Here is a 12,066-nt window from a genome sequence, read left to right as displayed (position 1 = left end):
TTAGCTGGGTATTTGCCCAATAACGAGGCTGGGATCAGGCAGAAGGAAGCCCAGCTGAGACTTTATTCCGCATCTCCGTGCTTTGACTTAAGCATCTATTGGGTCCCTTTAAAAAATTCTCCTCCTCTTTCCTAAAGAGAGTTCTAGCAGTTGGGGGTGGGGACCATTTCCTAAAGTCAACGCGTAAGTTAAAGGTCTGCCGAGCTGCCCACGGGGGATTTAAATCTCGCACCAGAAGAGGAAACGTGTGGGAAGCGGAGTAGGGGGAACCCACTAAACAACAACATCAACCCCCAAACGACACGAGCCCTTGGCGGGACAGGTTGCCTTCCAGACCCGGGAGCGGGACACCAGCACCCGCCAGAGCTTGGAGCCCCGCACTGAAGGGCAAGGGGGAGTGGAAGAGCGGGAGGGAGGGAGGGAGGGAGGAAGCGCGAGAGGGAGGGAGGAAGAAAGGGAGGGAGGCGGCGTCATGTGATCCGCTTCCCTGCTCCTTTAAGCGTCCACAGGCGGCGGAGCGGCCACAATCACAGCTCCTGGCATTGGGGGAGCCCGAGCCGGCTGTGCCGGGGGAATCCGTGCGGGCGCCTTCCGTCCCGGTCCCATCCTCGCCGCGCTCCCGCACCCCTGAAGTTTTGCAGCGCCCAGAAAGGAGGCGAGGGAGAAGGGAGCGTGAGAGGAAAGGGAGCAAAAAGCACACCCTAAAACATTTATTTCAAGGAGAAAAGAAAAAGGGGGGCGCAAAAATGGCTGGGGCAATTATAGAAAACATGAGCACCAAGAAGCTGTGCATTGTTGGTGGGATTCTGCTCCTGTTCCAAATCATCGCCTTTCTGGTGGGAGGCTTGATTGGTAAGTGCGAGAGCTGCAAACTTTTCCCCCTTTCTCTCTTTTCGGGCCCCTTCCCTCTTTGCCTCTTCGGCTACTTGTTACAGTATCACTGCCTTGCTTCTATGATCTAATTAGTCCGGCTATTGTGCTTAAGAAAGCAGAGCTCCATGGGGCTCCGTGGGGCACAATCCAGTCTAGTGGCTAAGAGAAAAGGAGGGGGAAAAGTTTTGGCCTAGTTTCAGTATCCACTTGAAAGGAAGGAGGGGGGTAACGGGGGTGGGAATCTTAAGCATGGCGACGGATCGCGCGAGGAAGCGCTGGGTTACAAAGTTGATTGCCGCTCCCCCCGCTTTTTCCCGCGTTCCCCCCCTTTTCCTCTCGCTTCCCTCCCAATCAGCTCCCGGAGGGCAACGTAATCGACTTTATTAGGAACAACTGAAGAGTCGGAGAACTGCGCCCGGCGCAAACCCAGAGAGCCCTGTTACAGGGCTGTGATCTCTGCATGTGTAAACGCTTTGGGTTGTCTCAGCTGGGGGCTGAGAGTTTGCATTTTGGGTCCTGACCTTCGTGCCCTCGGCTTCCTCGTCGCACTCCCATCCCACGCCCCGCCGTGGCCGTCCGCAAGGTCCGAGCCTTGGCCCGGAGCCTGGATGGGGTGAGGTACGGTGGGAGAAAGTCCTTGGATGGCGCTGCGGGAAGTTGGAGAGGTCGGAGGGGAAAGGCGTATCAGAAAGGTGTTGCTTTTGGCCTCCCGCCCTCTCGCGAATCTCCCCTCCCCCACTTCTTAGAGCTCCGAGAGCCGGTGAGTCTGGAGCCCCGGGTCCTGCCTTGGCGCCTAGGAGGGCGGCCTGCGCCCCCGCCGCAGCCCCCCGCAGGTGACAGCTCCCCCCCTGGGAGACCTCCCCTGGCGTGCATCGCCCGGACCTCTCGAGCCAAACACGCTTCCGGGTGAAGAAGATGGTTTCACGGACCTTCCACTCAAAAATACTCCCTTCTTCTCGCCGTGTCTCCATCTATCCTCCCGCCTCTCCGCACACTCGATTTCCCCTTACCCTCGAGATTTAGGACGTCCCGGCGCAAACTTCAGCGCCAACTTCGCCACGGGTGCGGATGAGAGGCTTGGCTTCCGTATTTCGCAGATCTGTAAAACTTTGCGGAGTGGAGAGTCTACGGAGGGGCTTTCTGCGCGCGTCCCTTTTCCGGAGCCCGCGCGGCGCGGGTGTCGTCGTGGTCGTGAGAGCTGCACAGGCTTGGGCACCTCGAGTCCTGTGCGTGGCGTTTTGTCTCCAGACTTGGGTTTGATGGGAACAAATGAAAGGGAGTCTGGTTCTGTAAATCACCGTAACATCCAAGCTAATTGTTGAAACAAAGGAGAGCGGGTGAAGCTTCACCAAGGAGAGAAATTTCTGGAGGAGATCGTGCCTTTCGCTGTGTGTGTATCCACAAAGCAGAAGGAGGTTCAGAGTTTTCCAAGCTCATATCCTCAATTTGGGTCAAACAGCGTAATCTTTTTATTCCTGGAACCCTCCCCCCACCCCTCCCGTTAGGAGCTCCTGTTTAGCTACGTGCAATCTCCATGTTTCCCTGTATTGGATTTTTCGAGGCTCTTAATACATTCTCTACTGGGAGCTGAAGGCAGCCTTCTCTGTGCCCTCACGGTGATTATGCAGCGGTTACAATTACACCTCTTGTCTCCCTTGATGAGCAGTTGCAGTTAGATGCCATTGGATCTTGTGTGATTTCAGTGGCAGACCATAATTAAAATTTCTTGCACCTTGTGCTTTCAGAATTAAATTGGCCTATTATCCCTGTCTGACCTTCATCCTCTTTGAGGTTTTTGCACAAGTAGTGAACCATTACACATAGTTCCCTGGTATTTGTTGGTGTGTGTTTCTTTTTCTAAAGTTGATCTAGCCCATTATCCACTGTTGTAGGTTTCTTAGGGCACTTCTGGAACTAGCATAATTTCTGGAATCTTAGTACTGTGGAGAAGGTCCAAGGGCACTGGTGAGTGGCTGCTGGACATTGGAGTTGCCATAGGATCAGAACAGTTGTATGTTCAAAGAGGGGTTTGTTTGGAGTAAGTGGTGCCAAGGGTTGTTTTTCCCCGAGAACTTGATTAGTGACCGTATCTGATAACAATCTCAAAAAGTTAGTGATAGGTCTAGATTCCCCTCAATAAATCAACTGATTTAATTCCATCTTTGCTTGAAAAAGAAAACTATCTCTGTATAAAACTTCTTGGGGGAAATTGTTGTCTACGTTTACCTCTTACCTCTCCTCCTTCCTCAGTTGCCAAGGCTATGTCCCTAGTTCCGGCCTGAAGGCTGAAAAGATCAGATCCATTTCACCGTAACACTTGAATAGTGGCTTAGCCTTTACCTCAACCAGTTATAGAGATAGAGTAATTTTTTTTTTTTTTGCTGTTAAACAAATCTAAGAACTTAGGTATGCTATAAGACCCAAACATGGGAAATAAATATCAACAAAAGGTAAGTGATATGTTTTCCCACCAGACTTCCCTAAACTGGAAAGCAGGTGAAACTAAGCAAAGGATGGAACTTCAAGAAAGTGAGTGGAATCAGTGGCTGAAGGAGAAGTGTATAGGCTGGAAAGTCTAAGTAAAGTCCAGAAACCTCCTCTTCCACCCCCCCCAGTGAGAACAGAACTTCTTCACTGCTCAACCCTATTGATCCGTAGGAAGTCCGGTGTCTTGAGTGTGCAGTGTCTTTCTAATTCATCTGCAGAGGCCAAGTGAGAAAGTGAAATCTTCACTTTGAATTGGCCTTGGTATATAATGTTCCTTTTTGATCACTGTTGTCCTAGATGAAAGGAAACATGACAGCCTAGAAAGGGGAGGATCCGAATGGCAAAGCTCCTGATTGTAAGGGTGTAAGTACTCCACGCACGCAGACGCAAAACAAAAACAATCAACCACCACCCCCAAACAATAATGACAAACCACGCACCCAAGGTGACAGGCACTTTTTCAGTTAACCAACAGGCTTCAGTCTCCTCATTGGTAGGTTGATGAGTTTAAGATTCCTTTCAGTTGTGAAATTGTATGAATTTTTCAGTGCTTAAGTTTTATGTGACATTCAGACTGGTGTTTGGTTGTAGCCTTCTAGAATTGATGGGGAAAAATTTAAACACTAGGTAAAAAGGAAGTAAGAGGGATTGGGTTTTGGTTTAGTCAGCTTAAATCCTCCCCTGCTCCGACAGCCTTCTTAGAACCAAGGTTTTGTTTGTTTGTTTGTTTTTGTGCTTGTTTTGTGCCAGGGTCTGTATACTGCTAAGCCTTTAATGGGATTTTTCAAGAAGTCTCTGGAAAGCAATATCTTATGTGGTAGAATTTGGGGTACTTAAGAATTCACTGAATTATGCCATGCTTTTGTAAAAACTTTGAGTCATTATAAAATCATGCATCTGATTGTTTTCTTATGTATTCAGAAGGTTTCTTAAGTGGCTAACTTATTTTGTATTTAGAATTCATTTAAAAATTTAAGAACCCCTGAAGGAAAAGAAAATATTTTTAGAGATACAGCTTAATCTTTAGCCTCCTTAAAAATAAGCCTGCAGAAAATTTAAAAAGTAATTTTCCTTTGATTTTACGTTTGGTGAGTTTAGTTCACGGAGAAGCAGCTGCAGGGGTGGTAGAAGGGGGGAGGGGAAGGAGACCATGTGTGCTGAAACAAGAGTGCAGCCGACTAAAAATCATGAACTTGATTCCCTGGCCTATTATGTGCAATTTGCTCAGCTTCAAATTAGTCATGTCTGGGAGATATAATGGTTGGAAAAGCAGGTCACCCTTCCCACCTGTTCTAAAACTGGTAAGAGTATAAAGATCAGGATTGGATGAATAGAAAATTATTGCATTGTTTTAAGCATACCCATAAATTAGAATATTCCAAACTTAAACCCAAATAAGTATCAACAAATTGCCCATTATTATTTTTTTAGGAAGGATTGCTTTCTTTCAAAGGCTTAGTATGTGAGCAGCCTTTTCTTGTTTTTTATTGCTGAGAATATTATATGTGTGTATACATGTATAATACACATACATATGCACACATGTATAATCAGTTTTCTCAATTTTAGCATGGACTTATCTACTGCTTTTCAATGATATAGCCCATATTATTGTGCTATTATTGTTTGAATGGAAACTATGGATGGTTTTGATTGTGGTCCATTCATATGAAGAGTTTTTGTTTCTGCCACTATCACTTATTTGAAAGGGGCAGGATTTTAAGAAATTTAATAAAATTACAGTTATGCAGCGTATATAAGTGTTTGCTTCCCAACACATTAAGTTTTAAACTTGTTGTGGTATTTATTACATTTTAACATATATTAATAGTGCAATACTTGGCAATCCTGCAGTGTTTGGGTATCTGGTGAAAAAAGAACTAATGAACTTGCTTTTGGTTGATGTTACTCCACATTTTTCTGTATTTGATTCTTATTTTGTAAAATTTCATATCTGACTAAACCATGTCATTTTTTTCTTTGTTAACTGTCAGAGTATCTAATATGGCTTGTAGAAGTACTGTGCAACCTCAAAAATTCTTTTGTAAAGAGTGGGAAATTTTTTGTAATTGAAATTACATTATTTGACTTTTAAAAAACTATCTAAGCTATCTACTTGGTTATTGCAACAAAGTCATGCTAGTGCTAACAATCTCTAATCATGCTTTCATCTAATCATTCAGTACAGCCTGTCTAGCCTTCTATTGGAACTTTCCCTTTTCCCTGTTCAAAGTGAGAAACATTTCCTTGAGATAATAGCGTGGCTTTGTAAGGTTTTCAAGTCCCCTGCCTGGAACCCAGATCTAGACTCAAAGCCTTTCCTAGCTAGTTGACATTTTGCAATAATGCAGCCTTAAAAAAAATTTTTTTTTAATCCATGTAGACTGAGGAAAGATTCTTACCTTATCTTCCTCATAAAGGTGTTTCTATGGAGGTTTAGAATTTGGAATTGTGTGAAAGTCCTTAGCTTAGAGCTCATGTATGTTACCTACCTAATGTGCAAAATATTGATTAGAGCCTAATGTGTACCCAGCATAGTGCTACAATGATGACTAGGGCTTAGGAAAGAGGGGACTTGAAGCCTGAGTAACCTTGGGGAGCCAGAGGTAGAAAAGAGTCCCTCTTAATCCAAGTTCACTAGCAAAAGATTTCTTATGATAAGGTTTTTAATATCATGATAATTCTCATTCATCTACTGGGAATTTGAGAACATGTGAAATGAGAAGCCCTGTTAATTACGTCATCAAATAGTTATATTAATATTTTATCTTAACATAAACATATTAATATAACAATATAAATAATGCTAAACATCTGTTAAATATGTACTGTGTGCCAGACTTTGTTTAATTTGATTCACGCAAAGCCTTGCCACATTGGTACTGTTGTACCCATTTTACATATAAGTAAACTGAGGTACAGAAAGGTCTAGAAAAATTGCTCAAGATTACCTAGCTAGTCAGGGTCAAAACTCGGATTGGATTCCAGTCAATCCAGAATTATCAACCATTAGGTGCTCCTGACCCCACTTCCCAAAGCCTTGACTTCTAGGGCTGAATAGAAATGGTTTGAATGTAGAGAGACATGATAAGTAACACTGCAGATGCAACTAATTTCTCATTTCTAACCAACAGGTAACATGTTAAAAGAAAAAGTATCAAATCTGATGATAGGTGAAATGGAGTCCAGCTGTACTTAATAAAGCAGAGCCTTGACCCAGCTAAGGGAGGACAACTTCTGAGAAGTCTATATATGCCAGTCCAACCAATTTCTTACAGGTTCTAACCAGTCCCCATAATTCTATGAATAATCAAACTGGCTGAGCAGCCAAGTTCATTAGCCACAAAGTGTTTGAGTTCTGCTACCTTAAGGAAGATTACTCAACTTTATTTTCTCTAGTTAGTGGTTTTAACATATTTATACAGTTATGTAAGTCTGGACTTTTTCAAAGGAAGAGAAGAGAAGAAATTAACTGAGGTTGGAGAGGTTTTTTAGAGGGTGTGGATTGGCAGTGAGAGCAGTTGAAAGAAGAGCCTCTTACTGAAAGTTGAAAATTCAGTTTCCCCAAAGGATAATTTTTGTTTATATATACACCCATGCATAATAATTAGGGCATTTCAAACCGGAGTCTTCCATGCTGACACCATGAATGTCCTATTGGAAAAAATGCTGATGGATTTTCTCTATTGAGAGATTTACTGCCCTCAGTTTTGATAGTGACTCTAAGAGATGAAGGGAGACAGAGAGCATCAAGACGTGAAAAGATCATGTCTATTTCATTTGTCTTCTGTTTTCTCTGAGGTGTTGTAACGGTGGCACAATAGAATAGACAAGTGTGCCAGATGTGGATGGTTCCCAGAAAAAGTGCCTGGATGGGAGTGGAGAGGAGGAACTTGAGGCACTGAAGTTCTCAAACTTGATGATGAAATGTTTTGCATTTTTCCCTTTTCATAATAAGACTAATCAAAAAGAATTGATAAATAACAGAAAAGAGCAACTCATATGTTTTAGAATACAGAAATCCTAAGGTTCTTTAGCCCTTTAGCACTACCTCTCCCTCCCCTCCATCCCTCCCACCCTACCATGTTCCACCCATAATTAAATTTTGTAGAGGAGCAAAAGCAATAATCAGAGCGTCATCTGACCGGTAGTGAGGGATTTGGCTAATTATGATTTGCTGCTTTTTTTAAGATTTATTGGGTGACTATGGAAAACATTTTACATGTATTGAATCACTTAATGAACATAACAACCTAGAGGAGCAGGTACTTTCTCCAGTTTTCAGATGAATGTGAGGCTCACTTAAGGAACTTTTCGGAGTTAACAGAGATGGTAAATAAGAGGGCTGGCATTCAAGCCCATGATCCTGAACTGAATCAAGCCATGCTCTCAAGTCTAATGCCACTCTCCTCCTATTGTTCCTTCAATTTCTATGGGAAACAAAGAGTCAAGTGTGATGAAACATTCTACACAGATTCAATAGAAGATGAAAGCTCAGACTGGCTTTTTCTGCTTCTACCCCTTTCCCAGACCACATACTCCCATCACTGCCTGGGTACTATTCACTGACCTAGTTACTTCCCATACAAATGATCCCAATTCCTAAAATATATTAACCTCTTTCACCAGCTATTGTAAATGTTGGCCAGTGCTTGCAGGCCGTGCTGAAGAGGGCTGAACCTGAGGAAATTACACCCCAGCTCCCCCCCTCAACCAAAAGAAATTATTACACACTGCAAAGAGTAACTGAGAGTTGTAATTGAAAACTTGTCAAAGAGTTGCTTCAACCTGAATGCCAGCTAGACTTAGCATACACAATAGGTCCTGAATATAGCTGTTAAATACAAGAGAGGGGAATGTGGGTGTGGAGAAGGGAGATAGGAGTAGAATATGGATTCAGGAAAGGAAAATTAAGGCCCCTGTAAACATATGAGAACGTCTCTTTGGGACATAGCTTATGCCTGGATTTCCAGAATCTACTTCCTATGCCACCCACTCCTCCCAAGCTAAGCTAGTGTTTCTCCCTCCTTGCCTGTTTAAATCCTGGGCCTTCAAGTGCAATTTCTGCTCCCTCTTTTTCTTTTCTACTCTATTCTTTTAATATTCCCTGGTAAAGGGTATTCTTTCTTCACTGGCCCACAGGAATTATAGGGCCTTCTTAATCTTCTAGTTAATTCCCTGGGTTAACTAAGAGGCTTTATCCATAAATACACATTTCCAAGAAAGCAGAAGAAATTGAAAGAAGATGCCAAGTTATTACATTTGTTTTGGCAAGGCATTATGATTTTTCTTTATGAAGAAGGTAACCGGTCTGTAAATGATTGGTTCAGTTTTTTTTTTTTTTTTTTTATCCCCAGATTAAGGAGGTTAAGCTCATGAGAGCTGGTTGGGGGCCAGTTATCTGCTGCTTTTAGTTTTGGACTGAGACCCTCCCAGGGAGAGAGTGCCTGGTCTCAGGGCAGCATCATGTAGTGGAGAGGAACTTGGCTGTAACTCTGCAGACGATCTGTGGTCTCCGTGATCGCAAGTAAGTCACAAAAGCTCCTTGGCTCCCACCCTCAACTGTGATGTGGGGCAGAGGCCTCCTATTTCATGGATGACTGTAGTGAGGAATCCACTATCATGAGGATAAGGCACCCTTTGGGTTTCTCACTGAGCCAGGCCCACCAGAGATCTGATTCCCAGAGGACATTTTGCTGAAACCATCTGCTTAACCCTTATCCGTTCCTCCTACTTTTCTCTCTCTGTACCTCTCTGCTCTTAGATCTGGAAGAATTTAGCCTTGACGTCGTCTATTTTCTATTCTTTTTCTTTCTTGAGTCACCACCACTTTGTCAAACACCTCCAGATTCATGGATCTATTTAGGCAGAGGGAAGTGGAATGACCCAAAGCATTACTCATTTTGGGTTTGAAGGTGCACAGAGAGGTCAACCTGCTTTCTAACATGAATTCCCATTATAACTGTATGTCTCAGAATGAGCCTTCCCCAAATGGTAGATATTAATATTGTTGCAGATAACTAGCAAAAAAGAACATGAGTCTAAATCATTGTCCTAAAGCATACACATTTTGCTCCAGGTTAATTACTTTTGCTTTATAGGCAATTTTAATAGAGCTTGGTTATGCCATTTTCTAAGTCTACAGCAGTTGGGACAATTTGCCACAGAAACTCACTGGCAGCAGAGAGATGTAGACGTGTAGTAGGTCACATGAGGACACAGGAAGAGAAAGGGAGCATGCCCCGGGCTCTGGGGTCTCTGGATATAGGCAAGTCATTTCACACCTAGCAGTAGCACCCCTTCCCCCTCCAGTGGCATCGTTACATTATAGGCTGGGGTATGTTAATTGATTCCACTCTAAAGCTTTGCGATCTTATCACTTGCCATGAGTGCAGCTTTTTGGATCCGCTGTGTCTGTCCCCTTTGGTGGTATCTGGCCTTAATGGAAGCCGTGGAGCTTGTTGCTATTAAATTGTAAAGATGAAAGGGCCTTGGAGACCGTCTTGTCCTACCTCCTTTGAGGAGGAATCGGAGTCCCAAGAAAGGGAAGGGGCTCAGTTTACACAGTTAGAGGCAGAGCCTTGGTTTAGACTCAGGTTCTAATGCCAGTCAGCACTCCAAGCATATATCTCTTTCTGCGTTTCAGCATGAAGATCATCTGATTTCCGTCGTAGAGTTAATGTGCAGAAAATTCCCAACTTGTGGTTCTTAAAGCTCTATTGACTTTCCTGTTACTTGAAAATAAAGTAGCAATAACTTTACTGTCTTCTGCTTGCCTTTGTGTACTTAATGTTCTTAGCTAATTTCTGATGAAGCAGTAAGATTATATGGAGTGTTAAGCTGTTCTATGTGGATTCGAAAGAACACCACATAATAATAAAAAACAAAAATAAAGCTAAATTTCTTCCTTGTTTGCTGAGCGGGTGGTACATCCCCTTTCTCCTGCTTGAGAAAATGTAAATTTAAAACTTAAAACAAAACAAAACTGTGCGCTATGGTCCTTACCAATCCAACCAAAAGTGACATCCTCATGTTTAAAGACTTCATCAGTCTAAAGCTTCCTTGTCTAAATGTCTGTGACTAACTTTTGTGCTTTCAGGGGATGTTTGTGGCAGGCATAATTCTGAAGTTGTAGTGAGTTTAGGGGAAGTGACATGCCCTGTATTTTCTGGGTCTATTTTACGTACAAAAGAAACAACAAAGTTGCTCATCCTTTGTGTCTGCCATTTCTGCACTCTGAAGGGAATTGCAAGTAGAAAATTCAAATTGCCAAAACAGGGCTTAAAATGTTGAAGGCCTTATGCAGTTGTGTCTGACAAGCATATTTTTGTGATTTCAGAAGTGCCAGTATTACAGGGTAGATTCTTCTACTTCTTTTATTTTTGCTGAAACTAAGCAGAGTCACAAAGCACTGTTTTTCTGCGTCCTCTGATTTAGCTGTAATGAATTCTTTTTTCTTTTAATTCTCTCTTTAACATGCTTGCCTTCAGGTGATCCCAACCAAAAAGTTGGGCTCCGTATCTGTGAAACCCAGCCCTCTCTCAAGGCAGATCAAGTCTTTTTTCTGTTCCTTTTACTCCGGGTTCTTATATATTTTATCTGCTCTCATTTAGGTTAGAACTCGCCTGAGAACGGAATGCCTCAAATGTAGAAAAGACACATCCCCACATTCCTTTCTTTGCTCTGCTCTGTTGAGCTAGTTCTGGCGTGTGTGAAATGGGCTCTGACTTCAGCCCCTGCGTGCCTGGGCAAAAGGAAGTTGTAGATAAGATTTTTACTGAGGCTTTGGAAAGACTGCACCAGGGGTCTTGCTGTCACTTAAAGAACACATCTGTACTTAGAAGGGATCAACTTCTTCCAGATTGTGAGGTGGCAGTGGGTGGGTCGGGGAGGGGCTTGTGACAGGCAACTCCAGGGCCTTGGACATCCGTTCAGTCACCCAGTCTCCTAACTGTACAGTGTTTGCATGTCCATGAGCCAGCCTGTGTTAAATCCTTGGCCGGCATCGTTCTTTGAACATGCCCAAACGGGACAGAGTTATGCTCTATGAGAACGTGGTGTTTCTGAATAATAGTTGATGAAAGAGAAAGAAACAGAATAATTTGTAGATGCCTAAGATTTTTAAACTAAAAGTATGCTAAGGTCCCCTTTCAGTTAGCATCTTATTTTTTTCTAGAGATCGGGAGAATTTCTCTCATGTCACTTCTCTACCCCACCTACCTGTTAAAAAAGACAAAGAGAGAAAACATAGTTTGGGAGAGGCAGTAGGTTTGGGATTTGAACAAAATCAGCACTAGTATATATTTGAGAAGACAACATTTCCAGGTCAGGATGTGGTTAGGTACTGATACCAGCTCTGTCCAGGGAAGCCGCCAACTCTCTGTGCATCTCACGTTAGAGTAGCTCTCCCAGCGAAGCAGTGATGCTACAGGAATTTGGAAGTTGCCTTTAATGACTTGGGCTTCTTATAAGATTCCTAGGAAATTGTCACACTGCAAAACTACATGGTGTTGGCTCAAGGTTTTCCATATGATGTTTCTGTTCAGTGATAGACTTACTGATTTAAAGTGATCAGATTTCTAACTGCTGGCATGCGGTTTTTGGGTTGATCAATGGGTGTGATCCGGTTTGTTATCAAACTTGAACAAACCATTTACATTCTATGAGCCAGCCTCAGTTTCCTCGTCTAAACATTTTTCCCTCACA

The 12,066-nt window shown here is 43.1% G+C and overlaps 1 protein-coding gene across 1 annotated transcript in view; it reads left to right on the top strand.

The window, feature by feature from the left end:
• Positions 1-494: 494 nt before the first annotated feature.
• The window catches only part of WLS (Wnt ligand secretion mediator), a 111,813-nt gene continuing 100,241 nt past the window's right edge, over positions 495-12,066 (top strand). Inside the window, exon 1 of the mRNA XM_036858494.1 lies at positions 495-852. Coding sequence (XP_036714389.1) covers positions 747-852 — 106 coding nt within the window. The 5' untranslated portion in view covers positions 495-746. The remainder of the gene's footprint in view (positions 853-12,066) is intronic.

The sequence above is a fragment of the Balaenoptera musculus genome, chromosome 1 (genome assembly GCF_009873245.2).
Source record: "Balaenoptera musculus isolate JJ_BM4_2016_0621 chromosome 1, mBalMus1.pri.v3, whole genome shotgun sequence".
In the NCBI taxonomy this organism is placed as follows: Eukaryota; Metazoa; Chordata; class Mammalia; order Artiodactyla; family Balaenopteridae; genus Balaenoptera; species Balaenoptera musculus.
The sequence above is the reverse complement of the archived record's forward strand: the minus strand, read 5'-3'. Positions and strand labels throughout refer to the sequence as shown.